The following is a 12,227-nucleotide window of genomic DNA, read 5'->3' on the forward strand; positions in this document are numbered from 1 at the left end:
TGGGCAGGGCGGGAGCGGGCCAGGGGCGCTTTGGCATGCGGGCGGGGCGCCGTGCTAATTCACCATGCAGTCTCCATCCGAATCGCGAGCTGCTCTCCACAATGATCCTCCCCGCGCAGCCCTCCGACCGGCCCCTGACTGCCAGCAGCGAGTGGCGAGCCCTCATTCGCTGAGCTGACGCCTGGCTCCCCGCCCCCCAGCCCCGTTACTCTCGCTCTGGAAATTACAACTCCTGGGCGCTCGGCGCGGCGGGCGCGGGAGGCGGTGGGGCCGGGAGGGGATCCCCGAGCCAGCAGGCGCTCGCTCCCCGCCCGCCGCGGCAGCGTGGTGCGGCCAAGGTCAGGGGCGCTGCAAGGAATCGGAGCTGGCGAGACGAGTCGAGGACAGGGGTCGATTCCCGCCTGCGAGGTGGCAGCTCTGCGAGCAGCGGCCGGGGAGCGGGACGGCGACGACCTCCGGACCGGGGGATGCCGAGGTGGCCGTGGCAGCGCAGCAGCCTGGCAGGCCGAGCGCCCGGGGAATCGACGCCGACTACCTTCTCCACCAGCTCACGGGCGCTGTCCGCCGTCTGGTGGTGCTGAACCAGTCCTGGCCCAGCCGCTTGTGCCGCTGCCAAGAGCTGGGTAGGGGCGGGGCGCTCGGAGAAGACGACTTCGGGCCACGACGATGCGGTGCCCAGCTCAGTCGCCTAACTGGCTGACAGCAGCGGGCCACTGGTCCTGCATGGAGGGGAGGCACAAGGTATCCGGACGGCACTGCTGCTGTTGCTGATTCATCACCGGGACAACCTCGGAGGCCACCGCGAGGGCTGTCCGCCACCTTCAGACGGCAGCCTCTGGTGCGGGAGCCTCGCCCTCGGGAGGTGAGGACCCCTCCCTTCTCTGGCGGCCGAGCTTCTTAGGGGGGTGGCCAGAGGACAGAAAGGGGCGTGCTCCCCCTCCCGCGGGTGAAGACAGCATGCCCGTGTAATGCCCCTGTCTCCCGTCTCAGCAGCGCTGACCTCGCCCGCCCCTCCGCTCTTGACTTCGGAGCCTGAGCATTCTTCGCTGGTCCCCGGAACCGCTGGCGCGGCGATGGAGGAGGAGCTCAAGTGCCCGGTGTGCGGCTCCCTATTCCGGGAGCCCATCATCCTGCCCTGCTCTCACAATGTCTGCCTGCCGTGCGCTCGCACCATCGCGGTTCAGACCCCAGACGGCGAGCAGCATCTGCCCCCGCCGCTCTTGCTTTCGCGGGGTGCCGCCGCCGTGCCACCTCCGGATCAGGACGCTGCAGCCGGCGCGACCTGCGGAGGCGCGGGAGCTAGCACAGCTGGAGGCCTGGGCGGCGGGGCGGCCGGTGGTGGAGACCACGCGGACAAGCTGAGCTTGTACAGTGAGACTGACAGCGGCTATGGCTCCTACACCCCCAGCCTCAAGTCCCCCAATGGAGTCCGCGTGTTGCCCATGGTGCCTGCGCCCCCAGGCTCGTCTGCCGCCGCGGCCCGGGGCGCTGCCTGCTCCTCACTCTGCTCGTCCTCCAGCTCCATCACCTGCCCGCAATGCCACCGCAGCGCTTCACTGGATCACCGCGGCCTGCGAGGCTTCCAGCGCAATCGACTGCTGGAGGGCATAGTGCAGCGGTACCAGCAGGGCCGTGGGGTTGCTGCGGGAGCGTCTGCAGCCCCGGCGGTGGCCATCTGCCAGCTGTGCGACCGCACCCCACCGGAGCCGGCAGCCACTCTCTGCGAGCAATGCGACGTGCTCTATTGCGCCACCTGCCAGCTCAAGTGCCACCCGTCCCGGGGCCCCTTCGCTAAGCATCGGTTAGTTCAGCCGCCGCCGCCGCCAGCACCCCCAGAGGCTACCCCTGTTTCAGCCGGCACATCCACCGCCCCGAGCGCAGGAGGATGCAGGAGCCCAGGGGGTGCCGGGGCCAGCGCGCCTCGAAAGTTCCCCACATGCCCCGAGCACGAAATGGAGAACTACAGCATGTACTGCGTGAGTTGTCGGAGCCCGGTGTGCTTCCTGTGCCTGGAGGAAGGCAGACATAGCAAACACGAGGTGAAGCCGCTGGGGGCAACGTGGAAGCAACACAAGGTGAGCAGTGGCTGCGTGGGGATGTCAGCCAGGGTGGAAGTCAAGAGTATCCTGGCCTCTTCTTGGGAAGTTGCAGGAGGTTGGGCCTGTGGGTCAAGCAGGATTCACTGCACCCATCCGCTCACGCATTTGCCCTTCCGTCCATCCATCTACCCATGCGTTTTTCTGTTCATTCATGCATATGTCCATTCATACCTCCATCCACCTATGTATGCATGCATTCACAGACGCATGCATGCATCTGTCTATCCATCAGTCTGTTCACAGATCCTCCATCCATATGTTCATGAATGCATGCATGTATACATCCATCTATTCATCTATCCACCCACCCATCCAAAGATTCCAGCATCACCATCTGGCCAATACTCAGTGGATCAGGTACCCTTGCACTGGGTGTTGGATGGGTGGGTTATAAAAACGATTTGTTAAGCTTCCTCTCTGAGACTTTCCTATTCTTCGCAAAGGGTTGCCAAAGGACAGAAAACAGGGCTCTCATTCTTAAAGTATAAGGCACACTGTCAGAACTACTTCCTTCTAAGGGAGAAAAAGATTTTTAGGTGCAAGTGGTACCATCTGGCTATCTGAACCCATCTGAAGTCTTTCTAGGCTTTGCCGCCAAGGCAGGGAGGCAGCACCTGGCTCAAACACCCTTGAGCACCCAGGGCTCACCTTGTACTGCTTCCACACACCCTCCATCAGCTTCACCTCTCCAAGCAGACATACTTTTTCCCTTTCAGCTTCCAGGGAAGAAACATCTCTCCCTTCAGTTGGTTTCCAGCTTGTTCTATGCCCAAAATTCCTTTCAGCCTGTAGAGACAAGGCGATGCCTCTTGGGCTGTGCATGAGATTTTGGGTGTGTCCTTCTAAGATGGGAGAGTGGTTTTCCCCAGAGTCTTCTTGTCTGAGGCTCTGATACTGATGCTGTGGAGGAATGGTAGACCAAGTTCTTAGTAAGAGACCAAACACATCTGCCTACAGCCTTCCCTCTTGGGTGTCCCTGTTAGTCACTTATGCCTGGCAGCAAGCTCTCTTCTCTGACAGAATGAGAGAAAAAGCCACAACAGCCTGCTTGGGCTGGGCCATTCATCAATCATCAAAGCAAGGTCAGGTCAGCTCCTCACTAGGCATTTTATCCAGGTCTCAGTGCCTCCTTAGACTGACAACTTAGAGTAATATATGTTCATGGATCATGACAAAGGCTGCATTTCATGCACCCAACCTTCAGATGCAAGAGGTGCCCAGACTATCCAACAAGGAATATTGTGTGCATTTGGGTTGAGCAGAGCCATGGGAAAATAAGGCAGCTTGCCAAGACACCTTATCACAAGAACAGCAAACAGCCCAGAGCAGTCAGAGGTGTGGCTTATCTGTGTGGAACACATAGTTACTTTTATGCTCTCATCTGCTACAATAAACATATGTTGTTTCGTTATGTTAATTTAATATTTAGAAAAGTTTTTGTTTGTTGTTTTTGTTTTTTTAAGACAGGGTTTGTCTGTGTAAAAGCCCCTGACTGTCCTGGAACTCCTCTGTAGACCAGGTTGGCCTTGAACTCACAGAGATTTACCTGTTTCTGCCTCTAAAGTGTTGGAACTAAAGGCATGCACCTCCCTGTAACCCCTTCCCTCCCTGCTTCATTCCCTTGCTGAGGAATTTTGTTTTGTTTTTAAAGTCTTCTTTTACATACAGTGTAGTTCAGGCTGGCACTAAACTCACAAAAATCCTGTTTTCTGTCTCCTGAATGCTGGGATTACAGATGCAAACCACGGCACACACCTGGAGTTTATTTATTATATGTATTATACATAAATGAAAAATATAGACATCTAGAAGTACAGAAAAAAGTAAGCAGAGAACCCTTTGAAAATTTGCCTTGGAGAAGGAAATGTGTTCAATAGATGTGGGATCAGATCCTTAGTCTTAGAGCAGGGATTCCCAGCAGGGCCATGTGCATTTCCATCCCGGCTCCTCCTGACCCTGAGAGGTCTGGAGATTGGGCTTCCACCACATCTAGTGATCCTGCAGTGCACATGAGAAGTGGCTCAGTGATCCAGCCCCTGCTCTGTGCTCCTGGAGCAAAGCCCTGCTCTGGGCCTCCACAGCCTTGGTTCCACAGCTCAGCCTTGCGAGCTGCTAGCTGTGTGGACTTAAGCTACTTAACTTTGAAGCCACGGGGAATAACATCTAGTTTGGATTCTTGTGGGATGGGGTAAGTAAGTGCATAGCCTCCAGTGTGGACCTCAAGGCATTGAGTGTCATTTGTCATTTTAGCATACTTATACTAATCCATGAACAGGGCAGCAGCACCCTGTTCTTTTAGCCCCGTTGACTTGGAAAAAGCAGCAAGTGGTGACTGTGGATATTTTTTTCTGAATTTATTTTGGTTTTCTTTCATTCATGCTTTTTAAACTTACATTTGTTTTTTTGTTTGTTTTTGTTTTTTTCCAAGACAGTGTCTCTCTGTGTAGCCCTGGCTGTCCTGGAACTCACTCTGTAAACCAGACTGGCCTTGAACTCACAGAGATCCGTCTGCCTCTGCTTCCCAAATGCTAGGATTAAAGCCATGTGTCACCACTGCCCAGGTTCTTGATGGGTCATTTTTAAACAAATTTATTTTATACCTTGCTTTTCAAGTTTGCTAAACACCTTCACCTCAAGCCTCCTCATCTGAAAGCCAATAAGCCACAGTTTGTAATCTTGGACATCGCTGGTGAGAAAAACGAGAGGAAAGAGATGCAGCTCACTGGTTGGAGCGCTGCCACTGCCAACAAAACCCTGGGTTCAAGCCTCAGCCCTCCATAAAGCAGATGGCCCTCACCTGTCATTCCAGTACTCAGAGTGGAGGCAGGAGGCTCAGGAGTTCACGGTCATCCTCAGCTACATTCTGAGTTTGAGGTCAGCCCGGGAGACACAAGTCCCTGTCTTTGCACAGTTTGTGAGGTGAAAAACTTTGCAGGCGGGAATTCCAAGTTGGGGAGGGTGAGCTGGCCTTCCACACGGTTGGGATTTCCCGACCTTCCACTGTGGCTGGGACGTTTGTGAGTTCTCCCAGCATTGGCAGCCTTCTGACCGGGAATGAAGCACATTCTCTGTTGCTTTCTGAGATAACTGGGGTACAAGTGCAAGGAAACCCAATCACCAGTATCAACTTCTTTACAACCCCAGAAAAGCAGCAAAACTCACTGGGTTAGTTAGTAGTCCTTCCCCTGTGCCCTCCATCCCACCCTCTCCAGGCCAGGAGGCCCTGAACTCCCTGCTGTTTCTCAGCACCCAGAGCCAGCTGAACACGGGGTTCTCCTAGAAGCCCAGGAGTCCATTTCTAAGGGACATACCCACTTTTCATTTACCCTGCAGTGACAGTCACGTTAGAGCCCCAAAGGCAGCTCCATTCAGGTTTCTGAAGCATACATAGATCCTAAGCGGGCCAGGCTTCTGTGGAGCTCTGTATGTCAACAAGTTCCCAGGAGAGGCAACTGTGCAGAGCTGCAGGCTGCACTGCCAATAGCTGGGTCAGAAATGTTCTGGAAAGGTCAGACACTGAGTAGCTTCAGTTTCACGGGTTACCTGGTATCCATTGCACCCACTCAGTCCTTCCGAAAGCAGCCATCAGTGACCACAGGTCAAGGTCAACAAGAGTAGCTGGTCAAAACCTGATCCCCCTCATCCCGAAATGCCTGGGTGGTCCTCAAAGTTTCTCTCTTGTTTCTGCTTCTGCACTGCCCACTCCAGGGCGGCTGGTCTAGGGTTTCAAGTGGCTGTCCTACCTTTATGCCTCCTCTCTCCCCCAGGAGAGCTGGGATTACACACAGCACATGGTCTGGTGCTTATGATTTTAACCTAAAGAAATAATCAAGATGTAAGTAAAGATTTCAGTAAGAGAATGTTCAGCTGGGTGTCGTGGCATATGCCCGTAACCTCAGCATTCAAGAGGCTGAAGCAAGAAGAGGATTGCTACAAGTTTGGAAAATCAGCCTGGGCTTGGGGTTGATTTGTTGTCTTTGCAGCAGTGGCCATTTCTCCTCTCGTATGTAAAAAATATTCTTTAACAGCTGGGCGGTGCTGGCATTTCCATCTACAAACATCTGTCACTCCAGATCCAGGATATCTGACACCTTCTACTGGCCTCCTCGGGCACACTCGCTTGCACATACACACATTCAGATACAATACACAGTAGTAGTAGTAGTAGTCACAACAACAAAGAAACCAAGAAACCACGTGGAAGAGATATTAAGCTTGAAGGCAAAGAAAGGTCTATCCTTAGTCCCATTTAGACCTCACTGGAGAACTGGCAAAGCCAGGTCGGAGTTCTTATCCATTTTCATCATTTTTGCTGTGGGATAATGCTCTTGTACACTATAAAGATTTGTTGTATCCTTGTCTTGATTTAGTAAAATGTTGATCGGCCAGTAGCTAGGCAGGAAGTATAGGTGGGGCAACCAGATTAGGAGAATTCTGGGAAGAGAAAAGGCAGAGACACAGTCATCATTCAGAAGCAGAGGAAGCAGGATGAGAATGACGCACTGAGAAAAGCTGCAGGACCGGACGGGACAGAAATTTCTGTCTGCACACTTTACTCTGTTCTGCCAATAAAACCCCTGAAGACCCCTTCTGAACACCTCAATTTACTTTCCAAGCTACTGGAACAGAATTGGGGAGAGAAAAGGAGCAAGAAAAATGGATCCATGAGGAGATGGCAGAAAGGGATTTAAGAGGTTGATGGAGAGGATGATTTGGATGATTCTCACCTCTGGTCCTTTAAGTGGACAAGAGGCAGCTGTCACATTATGAACAAGAAACCCAGAACATCCACAGTATCAAGCAGGGTGGTCCACACCTTTAATTCAAGCAATGGGAAGGCAGGGCAGACAGATCTGTGAGTTCGAGGACAGCCTAGTCTACAGAGCAGCTACCAGGACAGCCAGGGCCACACATAAAAACCAAGTCTTGAAAAACCTAGAAGAAGAAGGAAGGAAGGAAGGAAGGAAGGAAGGAAGGAAGGAAGGAAGGAAGGAAAGAAGGAAAGAAGGAAAGAAGGAAAGAGAATAGCAGCAGTGTGCACACTACTGAACATGTATGGAGACAGTTCTCAGTGTAGAACAAAAGACAGGAGTGGAGGCATGGGAGAGGCAAGTCAGGGGTCAGTGGAGTAGAGGGATGTGGATGGTAATGGGTGTAATCTAAACCATGAGACAGACGTGATTTATTTATTTATTTGGGTGATTTGACCACAGAGATGAACTGAGACAAATTCTCCTTAGTCATTATTGCCGCGGAAGCAATTCTGTTGTAGTTTCCAAGGCCTGATCCTAGAGAGGTTACTTTGGTTCTGAGATACCGGACTTGTGCTAACCTGACCATAGCGAGGTCATCTTGATTTTAGGGTACTGAAACTATAACCTGTCTGGTCCTAAAGAAGTTCCTTTGGTTTGGGGGTGTCAAGCACCTTACCTGGCTCTGCTTGGCATGTGGTCTAGCTTCACGGCTGAGGTTGAGGTTCTGGTGCAGGGTTTGTGCCCATACTTCCCCAACCAGGCCTGTTCTTGTTGCTGGTGGGGTGTGACCTGAGCTATTATCTGCTCAGGAAGTGTGACTTGTGCTCACTTTTGCTTCTTTCCCACCAGGTGGGTAGTCTCAAGTCCTCCAGTGGGCACTTATTCTAATACTGGAACCTGCTTTAAAAATAGAATTCCATCTTGTTAGACTCTTGTTATTCACACCTGCTGTGATGCCGTGCAGCTGACAGAGCCTGACATGATCTCTTCATTTCTGAGCCATCTCTAGACACCACACACATAAATAACAGCGTAATTCAAGGACCCTGTGAGCAAGGATCGCGCCTTAATTGTGTCTTTGTACTCTCGTAGCTGGCAGAGCAGCCGGCACTCAGGAGGTCAAAAGAACCTTTATTGAGTAATGAATAAGCTGTAACCCTGAGATGTATGCTAATGTCAATACCATAGATTATTATTTCAGAGCAGACACTATTAACTGCTCACTGACTCGTGGAGCAGAGAGACTCACAAAGGAAGGGTCATTCTTAGGGGACCATGTGTGAAAATACAAGGAGAAGAATCAATGTCTTTCCAGGTACACATTTCAGTGTACTCTGAACTCACCGCTGCCTCATCCTTCCTGCCTGCCTGTCTGTCTGCCCCCTCTTTCCCTCCCTCCCCTTCCCCCTCTTCCTCCTTCACTCCCTCTCCTTCTTCCTCTCCGCCTCTCCTGCCCCTCTCTGTCTCCCCCTCCCTTCCTCCATCCCTCCCTTCTTCCGTCCCACCTCCCTCTTGCCTGCCTGCAGCCGATTTCTCTTCTTGTGTGTGTCAGAAGCAATCAGCTGACCTCGCAAGATGACAGGAGCCAGCTGGGAAATGCTGGCATGCTTCTTCTTGACCCAGAGAATACATACACTGGGCGTAGGTTTGCTGGACCAACATATTGGAATGTCACATGGGCAGAGGAGGTATGGGTAGGCAGAGGAAGCTAGTTACAGAGAAGGTGGTTATAGAATTTGGTCATTTGCCATTTGTATTAAGACAATGCAGTCTTCTTGGATGAACTTTTTCTTGTCTATGTACATGCTTACGATGGTATTGTGCATTTGAGTACACTTGTGTTGTGGTGACAGGAGAGGCCAGAGATCCACATCGGGTATCTTCTTCAATGGTTCTCCAATGGCTAGGTGGGCTGACTGATGAGCTTCAGGAATCTGCCTTTCTTTCTTCTGCCTTTCTTTCTTCTTCCTTCCTTCCTTTCTTTCTTTTTTTCCCCCGTTTTTCAAGACAGGGTTTCTCTGTGTAACAGCCCTAGCTGTCCTGGAACTAGCTCTTGTAGACTAGGTTGGCCTTGAACTCACAGAGATTCGCTGGCCTCTGCCTCCCAGTGCTGGGATTAAAGGTGCACACCACCACCACCCGGCTTTAAAGTGTTTGCTTGTTTGTTTGTTTATTTATTTTTTCCAAGACAGGGTTTCTCTGTAGCTTTGGAGCCTGTCCTGGAACTAGCTCTTGTAGACCAGGCTAGTCTCAAACTCACAGAGATCCACCTGCCTCTGCCTTCCGAGTGCTGGGATTAAAGGCGTGCACCACCACCGCCTGGCCATAGGCATCTGCCTTTCCCCATGCCATGTGGCACTGGGGTTACAGACACTTGGCTTTTACTTAGGAACTGGCCCAAACTCGGGTCTCCAGGCTTGCACAGCGAGAACTTTACTCTCTGAATCATTTCACCAGCCCAGAAATGATGCACTTTTGTGACCAAACACAATGGATGTCACCTGTCACGTGACACAAGGAAAAGCCCTGTCATCGTCACGCTTATTACTGTATGTGCAAAGGCTGAGTGGCAGAGACTGCTTCCCTGTCCACAGCCTCGCCTCTGTGCTCTCATGCAGTGAGGCCTAGGTGGGTCATCTCTCATAACTGTACCCTCTGTCAGAATTAGAAGCATGGCTGGCTTGCCCTAATTGTCCTGTTCCCCTGGCTGGCTCTGGGAAGGAGCTGCTCCCACCTCAGGCTCTGCCACTGGACAATGTAATGGAAACAGGACTGAACCCCAAGGAGCTGGCTCCTTTGGAACTGTCCTCAAGTAGGTTCCCTAGTCTCCGTCCGCCTCAGGAAAGGCTGGGTGGGGACTGGTTAGAGAGAGTTGGCAGAACGCAACCACGCTTGCAGGGCACTTGGGTTTCTGCTTTTGGCTCATCCTGAAGGTAGTGGACCTAGGCCTGCCTCCTCCTCTTCTCCGGAAGGTCAATGTCTGTTTGTGTTACGTGGACAAAGTACATGTGTGGTGTAATTCCATTTTATGAATGAGTATTCATGAAGGGCTAGAAGAAAAGACTGTACGTAATGGGTTCATTGGTTAGATTTATCAGGTAAGTCAGTGCAAATCAAGTAACTTAAAATAATAGATTCTAGCACTCAGGGAGGCAGAGGCAGGCGGATCTCTGTGAGTTCAAGGGCAGCCTGGTCTGCAGAGGGAGTTCCAGGGTAGCCAGAGATACACAGAGAAACCCTGTCTTGGAGAAAAACAAACAAACAAACAAACAAACAGATCCATCCTCTACGTTGCTGGAACTGGAGGCCCAGACTAAGGTGTAAGTAGGTAGGCTCTGCCCGAGGATCCGGAAAGTATCTGGTCCAGTGGTTCCATGGATGGAGTAGTGTAACTCCGGTCCTTACATAGTTCTCCCATGCGAATATGTCAGACTTTTTGTCACCGTGATAAATAACTGAAAGAACAACAAGGAGCAAAGGTGGTGACCAGGGAGTTGGCTCCGTGCCAGCATGAGGACCTGAGCTCGCATTCTCCGCGCCCACCTCAACGGAGCGTGGCCACATGCGTCTGGATTCTGGGTATTTTTCTAGATAACTGGATTTTGCTTGAATTTTGTTTCTTTCACTTCAGTGAAATGTGGCAAAGGCCTTTGGGGATGATGGGTTTTTCTATTTTGTGTGATTTTTGTTGTTGTTGTTCTTCGGTACAGGGTTTATTTGTGTACTCATGGCTGTCCTAGAACTAGCTCTGTAGACCAGCCTGGCCTCGAACTCACAAAGATCCTCCTGTCTCTGCCTCCCTAGTCCTGGGATTAAAACAGTGGTTCTCACTGTGAGTCAAGAACCTTTTGGGGGTCAAACGACCCTTTCCCAGGGGTCACATATCAGATATCCTGCATTTCATATATTTATATTAGGATTCATAACAGCAGCAAAATTACAGTTCTGAAGTAGCAGTGAAGATAGTCTTATGGCTGGGGGTCCCCACAGCATGAGGGACTGTATTAAAGGGACACAACACTGGGGGTGCTGAGAAACACTGGTTTAAGGTACCAGCACATGTCAGGGCATATCTGCTTGGTGAGGTTTTCAGCAGCCTGATGGTAAGTGAGGGCCCCTGTGTGTCCAAAGTGGAACTCAGCCATCTTCATGTTCCTGTGAGGTACAAAGCCACACAAGAGCTCAGCTACTCACTGTGACTTCTCTGAACAATGTGGAAACTTCCCTGACCTGTTGTCCAACCTCAAATAAACCATTTGTTCCACAAATATTTATTAGACAAGACAGGCAAGGTCTCCATCTCTCAAGACCAAACAATTTAGTCGGAGAAAAAGTCAACACAGGAGGATAGTCTAGTGAAGGCAAGGGCTGCTGAGAACAGGGCCTCCCTCAACCAGGCTGGAGCAGACACGATAGGAAGGAAAGAAGCCATTTCAGGTGACAGCAGACCCTTACAACATACGGCTATCAGACAGAGGGACGCAAATGTGGCTGTCTCTATTTGTTTGTTAATTTCTTTGGTTGATTGAGACTCTGTCTCATTCTATGGCCCAGGCTTCCTGGAACTCATTATAGAACTCAGACTAGAATTGAACTCACAGCTAGCCTCCTGTCTGAGTTTCCTGAGTGCTGGGTTTACACATGTAAACCACCATACTCATCTCTTTCTTGGGTCTTGCCTCCCATGGTTGCCCCCCAAAACGCCTGCGCTCAGACCCCAGAACGGGTCTCCCTCAAAGCCTGACCTGCAGCAACCCTGCCCACTAAGCTCATCCAGTGGCCCAGTGGTGACTAGTCTTCGGGGTTGCTGGACATGATATAGCTGCATATAGCTGCTCACAAGGACCATAGGAAGGACATGAGGGAAAGTTGCCAGGCCTGATGTAGCGGGTTCCAGGCACAAAACCGAAAGGCCATTTGTCTCCTTTGATTGATGGTCAGTTTAGGGTGTTTGCCTGAAAGTTATTCTGCTTGGAGCTCAGGTCAGTTTTTATTTTGTTTGGTTGGGTTTTTTATGGCCTTATGTTATTACTGAGACAGAGTGTCACCAGATGGACCAGGCTGGACTTGAACTTATGATCCTCTAGCCTCATCCTACTGAGTCTTAGATTACAGGCATGGGTCCCCATGTTACTTGAGGCCACCTCTGCACAGGCTGATGGGTCTCAGGCTACAGCAGAAGCTTTTGAAGAGAAGGTTAGGCCCAGAATCCTGAGCTTCCCTCAGGCATCTCTGGGGTAAAACAGCAGACTGTATTTCTAAGGAAGTTCCCGGATGCTGGTCCCCTATTCAGGGCCCCACCAGAGAACCAGGGACTGTCTAGCACCACATTCCCCGGCTCATTCCTGCAGTGGATACTGACTTAGCACACACT

General features: G+C 51.3%; 1 protein-coding gene across 2 annotated transcripts in view; it reads left to right on the forward strand.

Annotated features, from left to right (window-relative positions):
* The first annotated feature begins 98 nt into the window (after positions 1–98).
* Trim67 (tripartite motif containing 67) overlaps positions 99–12,227 on the forward strand; it is a 31,485-nt gene continuing 19,356 nt past the window's right edge. Inside the window, exon 1 of one of the 2 annotated variants that reach the window (XM_085681899.2) lies at positions 99–2,075. In XM_085681899.2, the coding sequence (XP_085538025.2) occupies positions 969–2,075 (1,107 nt within the window). In that variant the 5' untranslated portion in view covers positions 99–968. The remainder of the gene's footprint in view (positions 2,076–12,227) is intronic. The other variant, XM_048450203.3, reaches the window with a different exon arrangement.

The sequence above is a fragment of the Myodes glareolus genome, chromosome 22 (assembly GCF_982192425.1).
Source record: "Myodes glareolus chromosome 22, mMyoGla1.1, whole genome shotgun sequence".
Lineage (NCBI taxonomy): Eukaryota > Metazoa > Chordata > Mammalia > Rodentia > Cricetidae > Myodes > Myodes glareolus.